The 16,308-nt window shown below is 42.0% G+C and overlaps 1 protein-coding gene across 1 annotated transcript in view; it reads right to left on the bottom strand.

Annotated features, from left to right (window-relative positions):
* Positions 1-16,192, bottom strand: part of LOC135370653 (probable RNA-binding protein 19) — a 44,377-nt gene extending 28,185 nt beyond the window's left edge. The window contains exons 1-25 of the mRNA XM_064604440.1: positions 16,059-16,192; positions 15,753-15,935; positions 12,703-12,816; positions 12,210-12,263; positions 11,925-12,084; positions 10,644-10,690; positions 10,495-10,554; positions 9,973-10,041; positions 8,504-8,570; positions 8,320-8,391; positions 7,444-7,508; positions 7,343-7,381; positions 7,201-7,276; positions 6,234-6,364; positions 6,085-6,148; positions 5,965-6,019; positions 5,015-5,111; positions 4,187-4,386; positions 3,173-3,284; positions 2,984-3,082; positions 2,186-2,329; positions 1,914-1,980; positions 1,680-1,815; positions 828-941; positions 624-729 (exon numbers count right to left, since the gene is read on the bottom strand). Of these exons, the coding sequence (XP_064460510.1) occupies positions 624-729; positions 828-941; positions 1,680-1,815; positions 1,914-1,980; positions 2,186-2,329; positions 2,984-3,082; positions 3,173-3,284; positions 4,187-4,386; positions 5,015-5,111; positions 5,965-6,019; positions 6,085-6,148; positions 6,234-6,364; positions 7,201-7,276; positions 7,343-7,381; positions 7,444-7,508; positions 8,320-8,391; positions 8,504-8,570; positions 9,973-10,041; positions 10,495-10,554; positions 10,644-10,690; positions 11,925-12,084; positions 12,210-12,263; positions 12,703-12,816; positions 15,753-15,935; positions 16,059-16,094 (2,367 nt within the window). The 5' untranslated portion in view covers positions 16,095-16,192. The remainder of the gene's footprint in view (positions 1-623; positions 730-827; positions 942-1,679; positions 1,816-1,913; positions 1,981-2,185; positions 2,330-2,983; positions 3,083-3,172; positions 3,285-4,186; positions 4,387-5,014; positions 5,112-5,964; positions 6,020-6,084; positions 6,149-6,233; positions 6,365-7,200; positions 7,277-7,342; positions 7,382-7,443; positions 7,509-8,319; positions 8,392-8,503; positions 8,571-9,972; positions 10,042-10,494; positions 10,555-10,643; positions 10,691-11,924; positions 12,085-12,209; positions 12,264-12,702; positions 12,817-15,752; positions 15,936-16,058) is intronic.
* Positions 16,193-16,308: the final 116 nt, after the last annotated feature.

Genomic DNA, 16,308 nt, shown 5'->3' with positions numbered 1-16,308 from the left:
GGGAATAACTACATGTATGCCATACGCAATAATTTACAAAGCAGCTCCTTCGCTGTCAGGGCACTGCAGATGAAGAGTGATTTAAGGTGGTACTTTTGAAAACGCTTTGTTGAAAACAGGGGCAGTACGCCTTTCTGTGACAACATAACTGCGCTGCAACTGCATAAGTGTAACAAAAAGACGTCTGTACACTCGCGGCTTTCAACAAATTAGGGAAGACAAAAATGCCGTTGATGCAAAAATGCTACATGGCAACATTTACGGCTAGTCACGCTGCATTCAATTCTACATTGCAGTAATTTTCTTTCTGGAAACATTGCAAGCTGATTTCAGCAGAGCTCTCGACCACGTTTTGTACAATACAGTCAAGCCTCCTTGATGAATCTTCGATTTATGAATTACCACGCTCTATAAACAAAACCCTCTGCGCATCACCTGACCCACTCCAAACCTCAATTTATGAATCCCTCAATTGATGGAGGATTTTTTCCAGGAACATTAACCTTTCATAAATCATGGCTCGACCGACATATGTCCATATAAGGGTCAAGCTTGTTACTACATTAAGAAATAATAGTAGGAATATACGTGCATGTGCTTTAAAAGATCCTGAGAAAACTCACCTTTGCATCATTTTTGGCAAGGAAGTCCACAAAGGCGAAACCTCGGTGCTTCCCAGTTCCAGCCATCTTCTTCGGCAGCCTCACATCTCTCAGTGTTCCAAACACGCTGAGGAACAAATAAACGCATGTTCTAGTGAGTTCCTGCTGAGTTCCTGTCTCTTCAGCCCATCGATGAGGTAATACAAACAAGTAAAAGCTACGTACTTGAACAGCTCAGTAATTTCCTTTTTGGATGCTTGGAATGGAACGTTTCGAACCAGAATCTTTGTGCCGCCTTTTCCAATGTTCACTGCTTTTCGTTGCTGTACATGGCTCTCTCTACGAAAAAATAATAGAAAACCATGTGTAACAAGCCATGTGAAGACATGATACACTGCTTCTCGCATGTGCTCAGTCTGATTTGCTTGTGGTGTGATAAATTTGGTTCTGCAACCACCTCGATCATCATGTTGCATGTTGTTGCTTGTTGGTTGGTTGGTACCCTTTTGATTTTTCCCACTGCTCACGACACCGCGTACGGTGTTGCACAACAGTTTATGGCACGTGGAATTATGCTGCGTTCCATAAGCTTTTGTCTAGCACTGTAGACAGTGCAATGTGACGCAGGTAAATCCTCTTAGCAGAATAAACCAGAAAGTTCAGTACACACAGTTATCTTGCTTGGAGTGGTATACAGTAATATGAATGGCAATCATACTGTTCAGACACCACATTAAATGCATGAACCTAGGGATATTCCCAGAATATTAATTCAGGGTGGAGGGTGGGGTGATGCCCATATCTGCTGCTTTTGTGGCGTTTTTGGCCTTTTTGACCTGTATTTCTCTTCTTTTCTTTTTTTTAGGGGGGAGGGGGGTTGCAAGATTTCTGGGGGTGTTAGGGGGTGCTGGGAAAATCCCTGCTTTGAGTATGAGGCTCATATTTCCTTATCTCTGTTTATCAAGGTTCCACAGCTCCGTTCAGTTCGGTCACAGACCACTAGCCACACAGTCCGCGCACGAATCCAATAAGCTTGTGCGACAGAATGCTTGCAAATGTAGGCTGAAAAAGACATACTGGGTTTCCCTCTTTGAGATTTTCAACTCGAGAGCATGGCCATCCAGCTGCGACCGCTGCAGCTCTTTCAGCGCTTTTTTGGCATACTTCTTTTTCTGGAACTGTACGAAGCCGTAACCCATAGACAGATGCTGTCCTGCAGGATGCAGAATGAAGAATAAAGTGTGTTAGGTATAAGAGTATCCGTAGCAAAGAAAACAAAAAAATAGGAACTTATGCTCGACGGTGACTAACCTATGTTCTTTGGGTCTTTCTTCGTAGCTATGGTAACTTCCAAGATGGTACCGCATGACTTGAAGTGCTTCAATATACAAAAGAGTTCAGAGAGTCAGAGTCGTGCACTCAGAGCTCACTTATACTCAGCAACAAGTCTTGCCGAAGCACAGCTTAGAACTTTTTGTGGCAGTTTTTTTATAGACATTAACACCTATGACACTTGGTTATAAGGAATCACGCAAAAGCGATGCTGAAATTGAGCTTGACAGCCAAACACTGCCATTGCTCACCCTTCTTAAGGAATCTTCTATTGTGGCAAAGTTGAGGTTCTTGACAAATAGGGTTGAATCAGGCTCAGCAGGAGGCAGTTCTGCTTCGTTGCCGCTTTCACCACCTTGATTCTCGCCTTCCTCGCTTCCTTTCACAGCTTCATCCTTATGCAAAGGAAAGAATATCTTGAAGGAATATCTTATCATGTGAACATCCTGACATGAAGAGATATCAAAGAGGAACTGCAGAAAGCAAAGGTGTGGCTACCACATTCCTATGGAACAGCCACACATTTCAATGGATTTTCCCCTGCCTGTCACAGGTGGGTTGGTAACAATATCGTACTTCGACCCCTCAACTCAACGTGATTTCATAACCCCTAGTAATTTGGTCACTTCGCATTAGGTACCCAGAGGATTATCCCTCCAGCAACACTGCCCAAAATGCTCTGCATGTTTTCCAAAGTACGTAGAGACAGAATTCCAGAGTGTGCTTTCAAATCGCAAGAGGATAGTTACCTTTACAGTGGCACTACTTTTGTGTTCCGATTGGGTCACAGTCACGTATCAGAGAAAGGAAAACATATTCAGTATCCTACAGGGTGTTACCTATAACAGTCTATCCATACCAGCTGTGTGAGTCACACATCAGAGAAAGGACAACACATTCCAATTGCTTTGAAATTTACCAGGACTGAATCTCCTTCAGAGCCCTATATGTAGACAACACAATGTCCCACTTGCATTTAGTAACCGCGGACACTGTCTACTTAATACATGAACTTGTTTACACAGGTTTCACTGCAGCTATATTCTTACCTTCTCCGTCGCATCTTCTTCGCTCTTATCCACGTGCAATGCTGGCTTTGAAAACACATTTGTGGGAGCCCACTCGAGGTAGAGGGGTGAGTCCTTAAACTGCGAGCATACAAAACATCACAATTTAAGGTCTTGCGTGTTGTTATTATACATCACCGTACATAAAAAATGAGAACCATATCTATTTACCTTGGAGTAAGCAAGACGTCTGAACGCTGTCCGGGCCTCCGTGGGCTCCTGAAATTCCACCAATGCCGTGATGCCGCAGGGTGGCAGCACAACCCGACTCAGCACTCCAAACCTACAGAGACCAAAACGGAAACACCTTCGTTAAAGGCACTGTAAAGCAGCAGAGCCGCAACTTCAGAAAATTTATTTAGTATTCAATAGCCTGAGGCTTCGGTACTCTTATGCCACAATTTTCATCCAAATTGCGCTCATTGTTTTTTTTAAGAAAATTATAATTGAAATTTACAGGCAACACTGCGTGGAATCACCCGCCAACTGTGCACTGCTCGTCAGGTACAGCGGTGAAACTACATTGCATGTGTGCAACACTGTGTCTAAAACAAAGGAAGTCCGCTGCATGTCGGCTACATGACGGCTATATGTATAGCCGTCATGATCAGCAAGTGAGTCGGGGACATAGATCACTCTTGCTTGCCAAATTGAGGGTTATATCTCACCAGGTGTCGCCCAGAGCCATTTTTGTCGCAATTTTACTCGCATGTATAGCTAGTTGTGCTGGGTTTACAAGCAACAAGTTGTTAAACTATGTATGCCGTCACCATAACCTCTCTGTCTGCTGCTTCACGGTACCTTTAGTAGACGCTGCTAATTAGCTAGTTGGCTAAATTTATCTAGCTAGCTAGCTAATTAGCAAAACAGACACTGCTAATTAGCTAAATTTGGCTAGTTAGCTAGCTAATTAGCTAAATAGATGTTGAATAAATTAGCTAGAAGGTTTTTGGCCAAATAGCTAAATTTCACTAATCAGCAGCATTGATTTACCTAATTGGCTAGCTAACAAGCTAAAAAGACACTGAATAAATTAGCTAAATAGACGCTTTAATAGACGCTGCTAATTAGGTAGTTGCGCAACAAGCTGTTAAACTACACCGGTAACATAACCTCTCTGTCTGCTGCTCCCCTGTACCTTTAATACACGCTGCTAGTTAAATGCACACAAGAATAGGAGCGTACTTAGCAAACGTCGATCGCAGTTCTTCCTGCTTGGTCCTTGCAGGCAAGTTCTTGACCAGGATGACTGTCTTGCTACGTTGTACTGCTGGACGGCTAAAGGCATCCAACTGTACACCCTGTTTCTCGAGGAAGCTTCGTGTTTCGTTGACGATTTGGGTTTCTCCGAGAGCCATCCGCACAGCAACACTGTCGCCTCTCTCCTTTAATTGGTCGATTCAACAAATATGTCAGGAATTAGAGTTCCCAAAACGTTATCCAAATATTCAGAAAAGAACCGTAATAAGCCACATAATTTTGCTTGTAACATAGTGTGTTATCGCTAGGGCTTGACCTTTTAGGGTAATCCAATTAGGGTTAGGGCATACCCGATTATGCCCGATATTTACCCCCGGTTCAAATCAGCAAAAACAGGGTCTACTGAAAGCGTATTTTTATTTGCGATGTATAAATTTTTGTGAATCGCGCATTCATTCATTCTCGAAATTATTCGCGAGTATTCAATCTTGCGATTCCAGTGCTGTTTCCTTTCATGGGATAAACGTCAAGCTGTGTTCGTGAGTACAATTTTTCCCAATTTTTTAACAGTCACGAAATTCACAAAAATTAATTCGCATTGTGAATAAAACTATGTTTACGGTATCCCAATATTTGTCTGAAAACTGCTGCACCAGTGGGTTTCGAAGTCATTACAACTAACATAGAACTTTGGAAACTTTTCTCCAGAACTGTACCAGCACCTTTCTTAGTATTCTGCAGGGGGAATGTCTTCAACCACTCTGCAGTTGGGTGACTCGACAAAAAATAAATAAAAATCTCAACGTTCTTTACCGTTCCAAGTAGTTCCTCCTTGGTGGTGTCGTACCGTTCTGCCATCACATCGGCCACAGCATTCGCGCCGAGGAAAAGTGTGTTCCAGTTGTGCGAGCTGAAAATAATTGAGAAAGAAGGAATAAAAGAACAAGACAGCATCGAATGGGAAGCAGCAATGTACAAGTTGTGAATGAAAGCAGTAGCTTTCTAATTATGTATTATTGTTATTTTATTATTATGTTGGAGGTTTTGACCTCTACATAGCATCTTGATTAGGTGGATTCCTGATTGCAGGAATGCTTCTTTGAAGTGGGTAGCATCAGATCGCTCAACTTGGATTTGATAACTTCCTTTATCATATCATTTTTATAAAGTTGTTCCGATGTACTAAAACTTGCTATTCTGACATCCCAAGCTCTGTGACGACAGTTCTACCGGAAACAGTAATGGAAATGAAATTAAAAGGCTGGTATAAGAGACGGATAACGGAAACGAAAATATTGCAGTAACAAAAATATAGAAACGGTAACGTAAATATGTCTGTTACCATTCCCTGCTAATACATATATTGACCATGCAGATTTATAAACCGTGCATTGGTTAGAATAATGAAGTAGTAACTAAAACCACAATAAAAGCAAGCAAACAAACAAACAAAAAGGCGACTGCTGTGACCTGACCACTGCCGACGCGACGAAGGAATTAGATGCTACGTCAGAAGAGTGCGACCCTCACCACTGGGGGACTCGCTTGGAGTGAGCAAATGATACACGTGATGTCCGGGGGTGGCGGTGTTGCTCGGCGCTTTTTTGTTTCGCGCGAACCACACCCACGTGGAATGCAACGCGGTAAAAACTGCGTACGCAATCGTCGAGGCCCATTCTCCACAGAGAACTCAAAATCTTTTAGGAATCTCTTCATGGTCCTCTTAACAGACGTCTGCTTGCCACTGCCTAGTTGCGACTTACCTACCACTTGTCTTTTTTTGTTGCGCCGCTTTCTTTTCCTTGTAGTTAGCGGGTCCTGCTTGCCGCAACAGTATCTGAATAAAAATCACATCCCGAAGCAAATAAACCAACGAGGCTTACCACTGCTTTCGTTGTCTTCTTCCGATGGTTTCGACTTGGAGGGCAACAGGTGTAACAAGCGGCCCTGTGACATATCGTGGGAAGAGTAAGTGAAAAGGCTTTCACAAAAGCAACAACAACAACAACAACAACAAAAAACACGTTCCTACCTGAAGTAGTTTGCCGTCCAGTTCAGAAAAGGCTTTGATAGCGTGCTCCGGAAAAAGGAATGTCACGAAGGCAAACCCCTTAGGTTTTCTCGTAAATTTGTCCATTGACAAGTGGACTTCCGAGAGTGGGCCTACAAAACATAGCATTTCTGCACTTCTAACGTTCGGCAATACTTCAAGGCAGCATCCAGTAATACCATATAGCTGACCAAAAAGCGTCTAGAGTGGACGCATGTTTAAAGACATAAAATACTTAGCACTTTTAAACTCTGTCACCACCAAGGTAGTCCGCTTCGGAAGCCACGCACTCAGCCCAGCACTGTTTCTGAAAAATTTCTGGAAGTGTCCTTTGAAAACGGCAAAGAGCTTTCCTTTTCAAATTCTTTCGAATCTCGCAAACATCCCGAAATACCCTTCCTTTGAACTGCAGCTTTATTTTTTGTAAAAAGGAAAAATGTCACAGGGGGACTCAAAAAGTGTTTAAAAAAAAAGCAAAATCAGTTGAAATAAAAAGATTTCAGTAGCATGTTATGGAGATTCAAATGAATGTGATGTGACACTGCTTTGCTGTTTTCAAAGAAGACTTCCAAAAGTGTTTCGGACAGTGGCAATAGCGCTGGGCTGGGTGCGTGGCTTCTGAAGGGGACTATGTCAATGGTCACAAAGTCTCAAATTTTTGTAAGTTCTCTTACCTTCCTAAATAGCAATCCACTCTGGACACATTGTGATCAGTACTCACACTTACTCACATAATTAGTGCACTTTTTAAGCCTAAAAACATAGTGCCATAGAGGAGGCACATTCATGATGTGAATAAAAACCTGATTTATGCAAATAATTAGCCTGGTATGACGAAAACTGGTGCTCCAGTTTATTACCTAGGCACATCAACTGTGCGATTAAATACGGTATCTACTACATCAAAATGTGCCAGTGATGCAATGAACTTCTCAACTCCATCGCTCACCGTAACGCTTGAAGAGGTCGTCAATGTCGTCCTCGGTGACGGTGTATGACAGATTCCGAACGTAAATTCTACCAGTCTGCAACAATCGTACACATCAGATCACCTTTCGAGATCAATGAAACCGAAAAGTAAAACGGCTTACGTCTGCTAATGTTTCTGTTGGGTCTTCTAGGCCGGGAAACTAAGAAAGAGTGAGGCACATAAGTAAAACTGGCTCAGCGTGGTCAGCAGCCGATTGCGCACCTGTTTCCACTGTTTCTGTTGAACCACTTTCTTGTTGTAAACTTTCACGTCCAACCTGCGGCCACCTGCAAAATAGTGGAGAAACTGCATCACACAATGTCCATAAGAGATATTAATTAATTAAGTCATATTAACGTGACAGAAGAAAGGCTGGAGTTCAATCAAGACTAGCTGCTGCTTCAGAAATGACTTGTAGGAGGAGTAGCCATGCATTAGAAATAGAAATACTTTGTGATTACATCTGCATTCAGCAGTGCCTGGGTTCAGCAAAGTTGCTAACGGGCCAACCTACAACACGTGCTAACATATCAAAACTTGGAAAGTTGATAACTATCAATATCCGTGACAGGATATCAATAAACATATATTTTACATTTTATAGAAAAAATAAACAGAGAAAAAATAGATTCTTGCAGATATGGCTATGTGTCGATAAATATTGGCATATAAATGTTATCTTTTGATATTTTAATAAGTGTTTATTGATATCCGTGACAGGATATCAATAAACACTTATTAAAATATCAAAAGATAACATTTATATGCCAGTATTTATCGACACATAGCCATATCTGCAAGAATCTATTTTTTCTCTGTTTATTTTTTCTATAAAATATTGATTTTTGAAATATCGAAACTTGTAAAACATTGATAACATCAATGGGGGAAAATGTTGATAATATCTACATTATTCTCTCTTCTGATCATTTTGTAACAACTGAGCTAGGCCTACTTCCACTCAAAGCACTCTGTTTCACATGTGCACAAAGTTTGTTAGACAGAGATCAAGCTATTGCACTGATAAACACACACACAAGAACATCTAGTACACACGTATCACAAAAAATCTAAATGCTTGCAGTGCAAATTACGTACCCATAAAGCTTTTATGCTTATTCAGTGCTTGCTTCATGTCCTTTTCTGTTTTGAAACCTAAATACGCTATCCCTGAAAAATTTGAATTGGGTCAGAAGTTAGGTCAGCAAAACAGTACAATGACACAGCTTAGCAAGACATGCACAATCAGAAATTGATCCGTAGTACACAGAGGAGCATTCACCTTTGACTTTTGGTGGAACCCTTAAACTGGCAACCTTGGCAGGCTTGAAAAAGTCCTTGATTTGTTTCTGTTACGACATGACGTAACACGTTTTACACAAGCATGTTCAAAGACAGTGCATCCACAAAAGTGCAACTGCCAATTACTATTAGAGCCTACGCAAGCATGTACATAAGCACAGAGAAAGACCAACACGATGTGGAACTTCCTATTGGAGCAAGCACAGTCTAGTGACCAGCAAAAGTCAATTTGGGAGAGGGAGAAAAAGGTGAGTGCTGGTGCAATGCGACAGATGACACCGTGCCGCCATGCCCTTTTGTGTTGCACTTTCGCATGAAAGGCTATGGAAAAGCTACACTCATAACAACCTGTGAAGCAGCTACCACCATATTTTACGGATGCAAGCTTACTTAGAAACGTGAAGCACGTTTGCCTCGCCAACAAATACCACTAAGGAACGTGTGTCAATTTAAGTAGTGCAACTCGTGCGCCGCAATTCGTACGAAAATCAATCAATCCGTCGGAGCGGTTTGAGCAGACGACAGGAGAAGCCTGAGCGGTCGGCAAAACTGCCGAGCCGACGGGTAAACCCATTAGCCAACCGCACCATGTGACAGCCAGCTTTGTAAGATTTCCAGCACATGCAGCAGATGAAGCTGCAAGCTGTTGTCCATTTTATTGACATTCTCTTGGTTGCAAGGGAGAATAAAGTTTCACCTGCTATTCTTCTTTCTCCATGAACATAAGTGAAATCGATAGTCATTGTTTGTGTTTGTTCTACGTGCATCGGCGACAAACTGTGCATTTTCTTAGCAAAGCAGATCTGGAGAGATTTGTACGCCCTGTTAAAGTGCCATTTCGGATTCTGAAGACGGCGATTATCTTATTTAGTCCATGACAAGAAGAAGGTGATGTCATGTTCTGGAGAGAGCACCCATCTCCTTGCAATGATGCTGGCGTCCAGGGAAGGTGATGTGTTGGAGAAGTCACGTGACACTGATCAAAAGAGGGGAAGATTGGAGAGATGTCTTCCCCCTCCTTATATTTTCTCGAAGGTCGGAGCAGTCGGAGGATACATCACGTGGGCCCCGCTAACAGACTGCAAAAAGCGAGCCCCCCGGAAGGTGCGAAGGGCAACAACGTTGCCAGATGAGAGCCAGGCACTCCGTCACAGGACTCAAAAATCAAAATTAATTTTTTTTAAACTTTCGAGTCACGTGGAGCCAAAATATTTTGCGGGAATGTCAATTTATATGGGAAGATTTCAGTAACATAACTTTGGTATGATTCTGAAGTAACGAGATTTAGACCGTAGTGGCACTTTAATAAAGGTGTAGAGGGCAATATTTCCTCGAGTTTTAAGAGGCGAATACAGGCACATAGAAGTGGACGGGATGAGACTCGTTGCTCCAGCTTCTTTCTATTTTACGGCTTTGTTCGCTGCCAAAGATCCGGAAAAGTTTGCCTACCTTTTTGCTGTTATAGGGCAGCCCTTTCACCTTGATATTAAACTTGTATTCTTCCTGCGGAAGACTCGGCTGCAAAATAGCAATTAATTGCACCGTGTTGAGACAGACTACCGCGAATGACTGGCACAACGTACAGACAACGTAAGGTATGTATCGTAAGAAAGTTTAGGCTGTTACGAAACTGTGTGCACCTGCAATGCACACCAGGCTTAGCAGGCAGCATAGGCCATTGCGATGTTAAGAGGGTAGCTTTTTTTAAAGGCAATTTTTCCACAAAGAAGTGGCAGTTTTTACGTAAAATTTTATGCTTAATACGTCCTTCGACATACAGCTCCCAAATACTACTACTTTTATTTTTTAATTCATTTTATCTCCATTACAAACTCTGATAACCCATTTAATCATCTACAGCACAGTACAAATTGCTAGCACAGCTGAAACAGTTCATAACCATAATGATGGCTTCAGTACCGATGGTGCTACACCTTATTTGAAACGTAGACTAAGGAAATATTACCGTACCTTCGACTCGGGTACATCCTCCTCCTTCTCGTCTTGTATTTCCACGCGGCTGACAGCTCCCTGCGCATAGTTTGCAAAAATGTAGCAAAGCGGTCGCAATAATGCATGCCTACGTCCACCATTTCAAATGTAATCACAAAAATGCTAACCTTTCCCTTGGGTTTGCCGTCCTTATCTTCTGGGAAAGTATCGTAACCTAGATGTTCATAAAAGACGAGACACCAGTTGGTAAAGCAGGGCTCTCTGACCAGCAATCAGTGTGTGCATAACAGCGTAAGCCACGCTGAATTATCCACAGCTCTCAGCAACGTGAAGCTGCAATTAGGCTGCCACCTCTGTCTGTGGGAATTACTGAACTCTGAGGTGTGGTCAGACCTAACACCACTCATGGGATATGCTGGTGGTGAACTGTGTTACCCCTCCCTTGCTTAAATAACATAATGGGACACTTTTTGAAATCTATGAATTACATGTAGCCCATTGCTTCACAATGTTAAAGGGGAAAAAAAAAAGTGTTGAGAGGGGAATTTATCATTGGCACAGAAACAATCTGATCCGGCACAACAGAACAGCATGGAGAGTGCCTAATAGGGCCTGGCTTTTTAGGGTTATGCCCGATATATTTACCCCACATTCAAGTAAACAAAAACAGGGTTTAACGCGATATTTGCCTGAAAACTTCTTGGCCAAGGCGATCCGTCATTACAAATTAAGTCATTACATTCAGTCATTCATTCGTCATTACAAATAACGCAGGACTTTGGAAATTGTGTCGTAAATGCATAAATGTGCTCATACAAGCTGTCAATACAGAGACCCTGCTGCCTTTCAGATCCATGGACTAAGTATTGATAATCTGTGTCTACTGGCGTATCATGTGAATGATGAAAAAATAAACCGAATATTTACACCTGAATCAATCCGATTAAACCAGAAGTGGGTTGAATCAGGTTCAGTTCAACCTGATTACACCCAAATTGTTCGAGCAAAATATAACCCGATATTTACGCACCCCTGATGTTGCCAAAAAATATAACAAAAGGTCGTGCCCTACAAATACAACACATGTGTTCATATTTTTCGTTTGACTGTGCTGCCTCCAAGCAGCGACATTTTCGCAAAGTCATGAAATGCCTGGCAGGTCACGATAAAGCTAAATTTGCATTTCTTGTGGATTTCAGCCTTCATTTTATGCATTTCTCTAAGTTTGACAACAATGTTGACAGAGGCTCTCGTCACCACATCCTCTTTCGCTTTCTCCGTTCCCAAACATTCTGCATCCAGATAGCACTCTCACCCGGACAACAAACGCAAAACTAGGACTTCCAAACTGTCCCAGTCAAAACCCGGACATGTGGCCACGCTTTGACTCTAAAGAGAGATAATAAAAAAGCCTGTCTTGCTGTATGACATAAAACAATTCACTTCACCTTCATCTTTGCCTTCGGAAGACTTTTCCTCGTTGCATTGTTCCTTGTTCAGCTTTGCAGCCTGGGCATCTGCGGCAATGGCGTCGTTGCTCCAAATTGCCTTGTTGCCTTTCTTCTTGTGGACTTCAAGGAACTCTTCGAACTCTTCATTGTCTTCGAGCTGAAACACGCAAGTGACTACTTTTAGGACCTGGCTCGCTTGCCCAGATATTGAATCGTATATGGAATACCATATTTGAAGTTCGAATCGAATGAATGTCCCTTCAAACAGTTGCGAGTACTTACATCTTGCAGGAAAGACTTCGCAAAGTTCGCATTTTTTGGTTTTGCTGGTTCTTTCTGAAAGTCAGACAGAATGAAGGTAATGCAGGAATGCAAAAGACAGAAAGGTTTCAACAGTTTGAGAGGGCACCTTTTTTGATCACGATTGGCCGCTTGCATTTTCGGGTTTCATGTTTTTTAAAAATTTGGGGTGCCAAAAATATGGTGGTACACATTACAGGGGTCGTTAAATAGGATAAGACGAGGCGATATCAGGTGGGAAAGCAGATTTTGGGGGCAGAAAATTAAAACTGGACAAAACTAAAAATTGTAGAGGATTAAAAATGGCCGAGTTTGCAATTTGGCACGTCGTTCTCAGGATTTGTCAGCTTCTACTCCTTTTTGTGACGACGACGTCAATTTGGAAATGGGGGAGGGGGTCAAAACAGCTTTTATTAGGTTTGACCAAGAGATACATTAATCAAGATTAGTAATGCGACTCCGATATTAAACTTACCTTTTGGGGCTTGACCTCTTCTGGATGCAATTTCTGGTACGCAGAACTATCGTGGGAGTACTTGCTCCAAGATCTCGGTTTCTCTGCATCTCCCAAGGGACGGCACACGTCAACCTGAGTGCCGAGCAAAGGGATCAATCGATCAATCACTTTGTTTACTCCCATAAAGACTCCATGGTAGGGTGTTACACGAAAGAACGCAGAATAAAAAGGGGTATCTAAATATCTGAAAACGTTGAGAAAGCAGCTGCTTCGCCCCATGCTAAGAAAAATCTGCTCTTCCCACGTAAATGGCGAAATAAAGCTACGATGTTTCACCCTTCATAACTGCATATCCTCTGTATAACACCGCATACCTTCATACAGGGTGTCTTTTTTTTTTAGCCTCTACAGAATTTTATTTTAAAAAATCTATGACAGCAGCATAGACGTTGTTTTAGCAGTTGAGTTCTACCTCCTGGCAGACGTCCTCTGGAAGAGAGCATGTATCTCTGGGATGACTAATTACCCGAAATTCAACGATTAACTTTTTAATTAGGGAATTTTGGACAAAAGCGAGATGGCAGACCTTAGCGAAAAGTGAGAGACTATCTTAATTGCAATCCATTTCATGCTTAAAAAATCCTGAAATACACATGCGTTAAAATGTCCATCCCCGAATTTTGACATGGAAATGAGCCGAAACCTAAAAAGTGCCCCTGAGGAGTGTGTCCTCCTCTCCGACGGAGGCTTATCTAGGGCAAAAAAGTGGTTTATCTGGCCAGCTGAGAGGCAACTAACTCCAATCATCTCCATCACTCTAAATCCCTCTGACGTGAAATGAGCGCTGTACTCCCCGTGTTCCCAGTCGTCGCGATTTCAGCTAATTTGCATAACAAGATTCAGTGATGGATATTTTAACGTGTGCGTGTTCCAGGATTTGTTAAACGTGAAATAGCTTGCAACTAGAATAGTTCCTCAAACTGCTATCTCACTTTTGTCCAAAATCCCCTAATTAGAAAGTTAATTAGCAAATTTGGGGTAATTAGTCATCCTGAAGCTGTACGCTTTCTTCATGACCACCAGAACTCAAATGCAAAAACGACACCCATGCTGCTCTCATATCTTTTTTATCAAAATTCTATGAAAGCTAAAAAAAAACAATTATAATATGTTACAGAGATTACAAATTGTTGCAGGTGTAATGGCATAATTTATTTCACCATTTGCATGTGAAGAGCAGTGAAAAGTGCACACAGGTACTCATCAAACGACTTCACCTCACCGTGACCACGTAGAGATGGTGGTGCACTTCAAAGCTAACGGTTCTTTCTTCCGGAACGTATTCCCCTCTAAAACATAACAGCATTATGTTTCCCTCCTACAGTTCTTTGTTGTCACATGTTTTTGTTCTTCATGTTTGCCACTTCGGTGATGTATTCTCGTGAAGCATTATTATCAATGTGTGCCCGCATGTTTTCCTTTCAATGTGAGCGTATGTAGTCCCGCGTCCCACCGCATCCATACAAAGGTGGCACTACTGCGAACCAGTGCCCTGCCTCCAGTGTAAGTTGGTGCTGAGACACGGTCGTCCCAACAAACAAACAAAAAAATAGTATTTCAAGCCAAGCCACTTCATCCTTCATCATCACCTCTTCACCTCACAGCTGTTTACTGTCATTCGTTCATTAATTCATTACACCCATGCTGCTCTCATATCTTTTTTATCAAAATTCTATGAAAGCTAAAAAAAAACAATTATAATATGTTACAGAGATTACAAATTGTTGCAGGTGTAATGGCATAATTTATTTCACCATTTGCATGTGAAGAGCAGTGAAAAGTGCACACAGGTACTCATCAAACGACTTCACCTCACCGTGACCACGTAGAGATGGTGGTGCACTTCAAAGCTAACGGTTCTTTCTTCCGGAACGTATTCCCCTCTAAAACATAACAGCATTATGTTTCCCTCCTACAGTTCTTTGTTGTCACATGTTTTTGTTCTTCATGTTTGCCACTTCGGTGATGTATTCTCGTGAAGCATTATTATCAATGTGTGCCCGCATGTTTTCCTTTCAATGTGAGCGTATGTAGTCCCGCGTCCCACCGCATCCATACAAAGGTGGCACTACTGCGAACCAGTGCCCTGCCTCCAGTGTAAGTTGGTGCTGAGACACGGTCGTCCCAACAAACAAACAAAAAAATAGTATTTCAAGCCAAGCCACTTCATCCTTCATCATCACCTCTTCACCTCACAGCTGTTTACTGTCATTCGTTCATTAATTCATTACACCCATGCTGCTCTCATATCTTTTTTATCAAAATTCTATGAAAGCTAAAAAAAAACAATTATAATATGTTACAGAGATTACAAATTGTTGCAGGTGTAATGGCATAATTTATTTCACCATTTGCATGTGAAGAGCAGTGAAAAGTGCACACAGGTACTCATCAAACGACTTCACCTCACCGTGACCACGTAGAGATGGTGGTGCACTTCAAAGCTAACGGTTCTTTCTTCCGGAACGTATTCCCCTCTAAAACATAACAGCATTATGTTTCCCTCCTACAGTTCTTTGTTGTCACATGTTTTTGTTCTTCATGTTTGCCACTTCGGTGATGTATTCTCGTGAAGCATTATTATCAATGTGTGCCCGCATGTTTTCCTTTCAATGTGAGCGTATGTAGTCCCGCGTCCCACCGCATCCATACAAAGGTGGCACTACTGCGAACCAGTGCCCTGCCTCCAGTGTAAGTTGGTGCTGAGACACGGTCGTCCCAACAAACAAACAAAAAAATAGTATTTCAAGCCAAGCCACTTCATCCTTCATCATCACCTCTTCACCTCACAGCTGTTTACTGTCATTCGTTCATTAATGAACTCCCCTATTTTACTCCCTGCAATGTGCTCCCTCATCATCCAGAAAAACCGAACGCATTACCATCAAAACAAAGTTGTGTTATCATGACAGGTATATATGCCCCTGGGTGGACGTTGAAAGTGGTGCTCCCTGCTTTCCCCAAGGAAAACGCAGCTATAATAGTACGCTATAGAAACGATACCGTACCTCTAACTTTGATGTGTCCAGATAAGTGCCATGGAAGAACTGCTTGGCGGATTGCGCCGCCTCCTCCTTTTGGAATCCGATGAATGCAAATCTCCGGAATACTCCTTCCTTGGTGTACTTCAATTGCAGGTCAGTAATTACACCTTTTGTTGAAAAGTGCTGACGCAGCCTCTCTTCGTTTACCTACAAATTCACAAACGTGCAATGTGGTCACCAACAGCATAAACTGCAGCATCAACTACGTCGCAAAGCAATCGGTCACGGAATACGGATGAAACAATAGTATCTGCCAGTGCTAGTTCTCACCCGTTTTGGAAGGTTTTTCACTATTATTCGAGACATACCGCACTGTTTGCACTACACAAGGAAACGCAATCCAAAACATAGAAGCGTGTAGCACATGTTCAAAACCACGCCAACTCCATTGCGCATGCCAAATCTAGCAGACATCTTCTCATAGTACCGCATTACATGTTAGAAATATAACAATCTACATGAAAAGAACACATGAATAATAATTAGTGATTTTTAATAAAAGGTGTCACGTCTGAAATTT

This window comes from Ornithodoros turicata, chromosome 10 (assembly GCF_037126465.1).
Source record: "Ornithodoros turicata isolate Travis chromosome 10, ASM3712646v1, whole genome shotgun sequence".
Lineage (NCBI taxonomy): Eukaryota > Metazoa > Arthropoda > Arachnida > Ixodida > Argasidae > Ornithodoros > Ornithodoros turicata.
The sequence above is the reverse complement of the archived record's forward strand: the minus strand, read 5'-3'. Positions and strand labels throughout refer to the sequence as shown.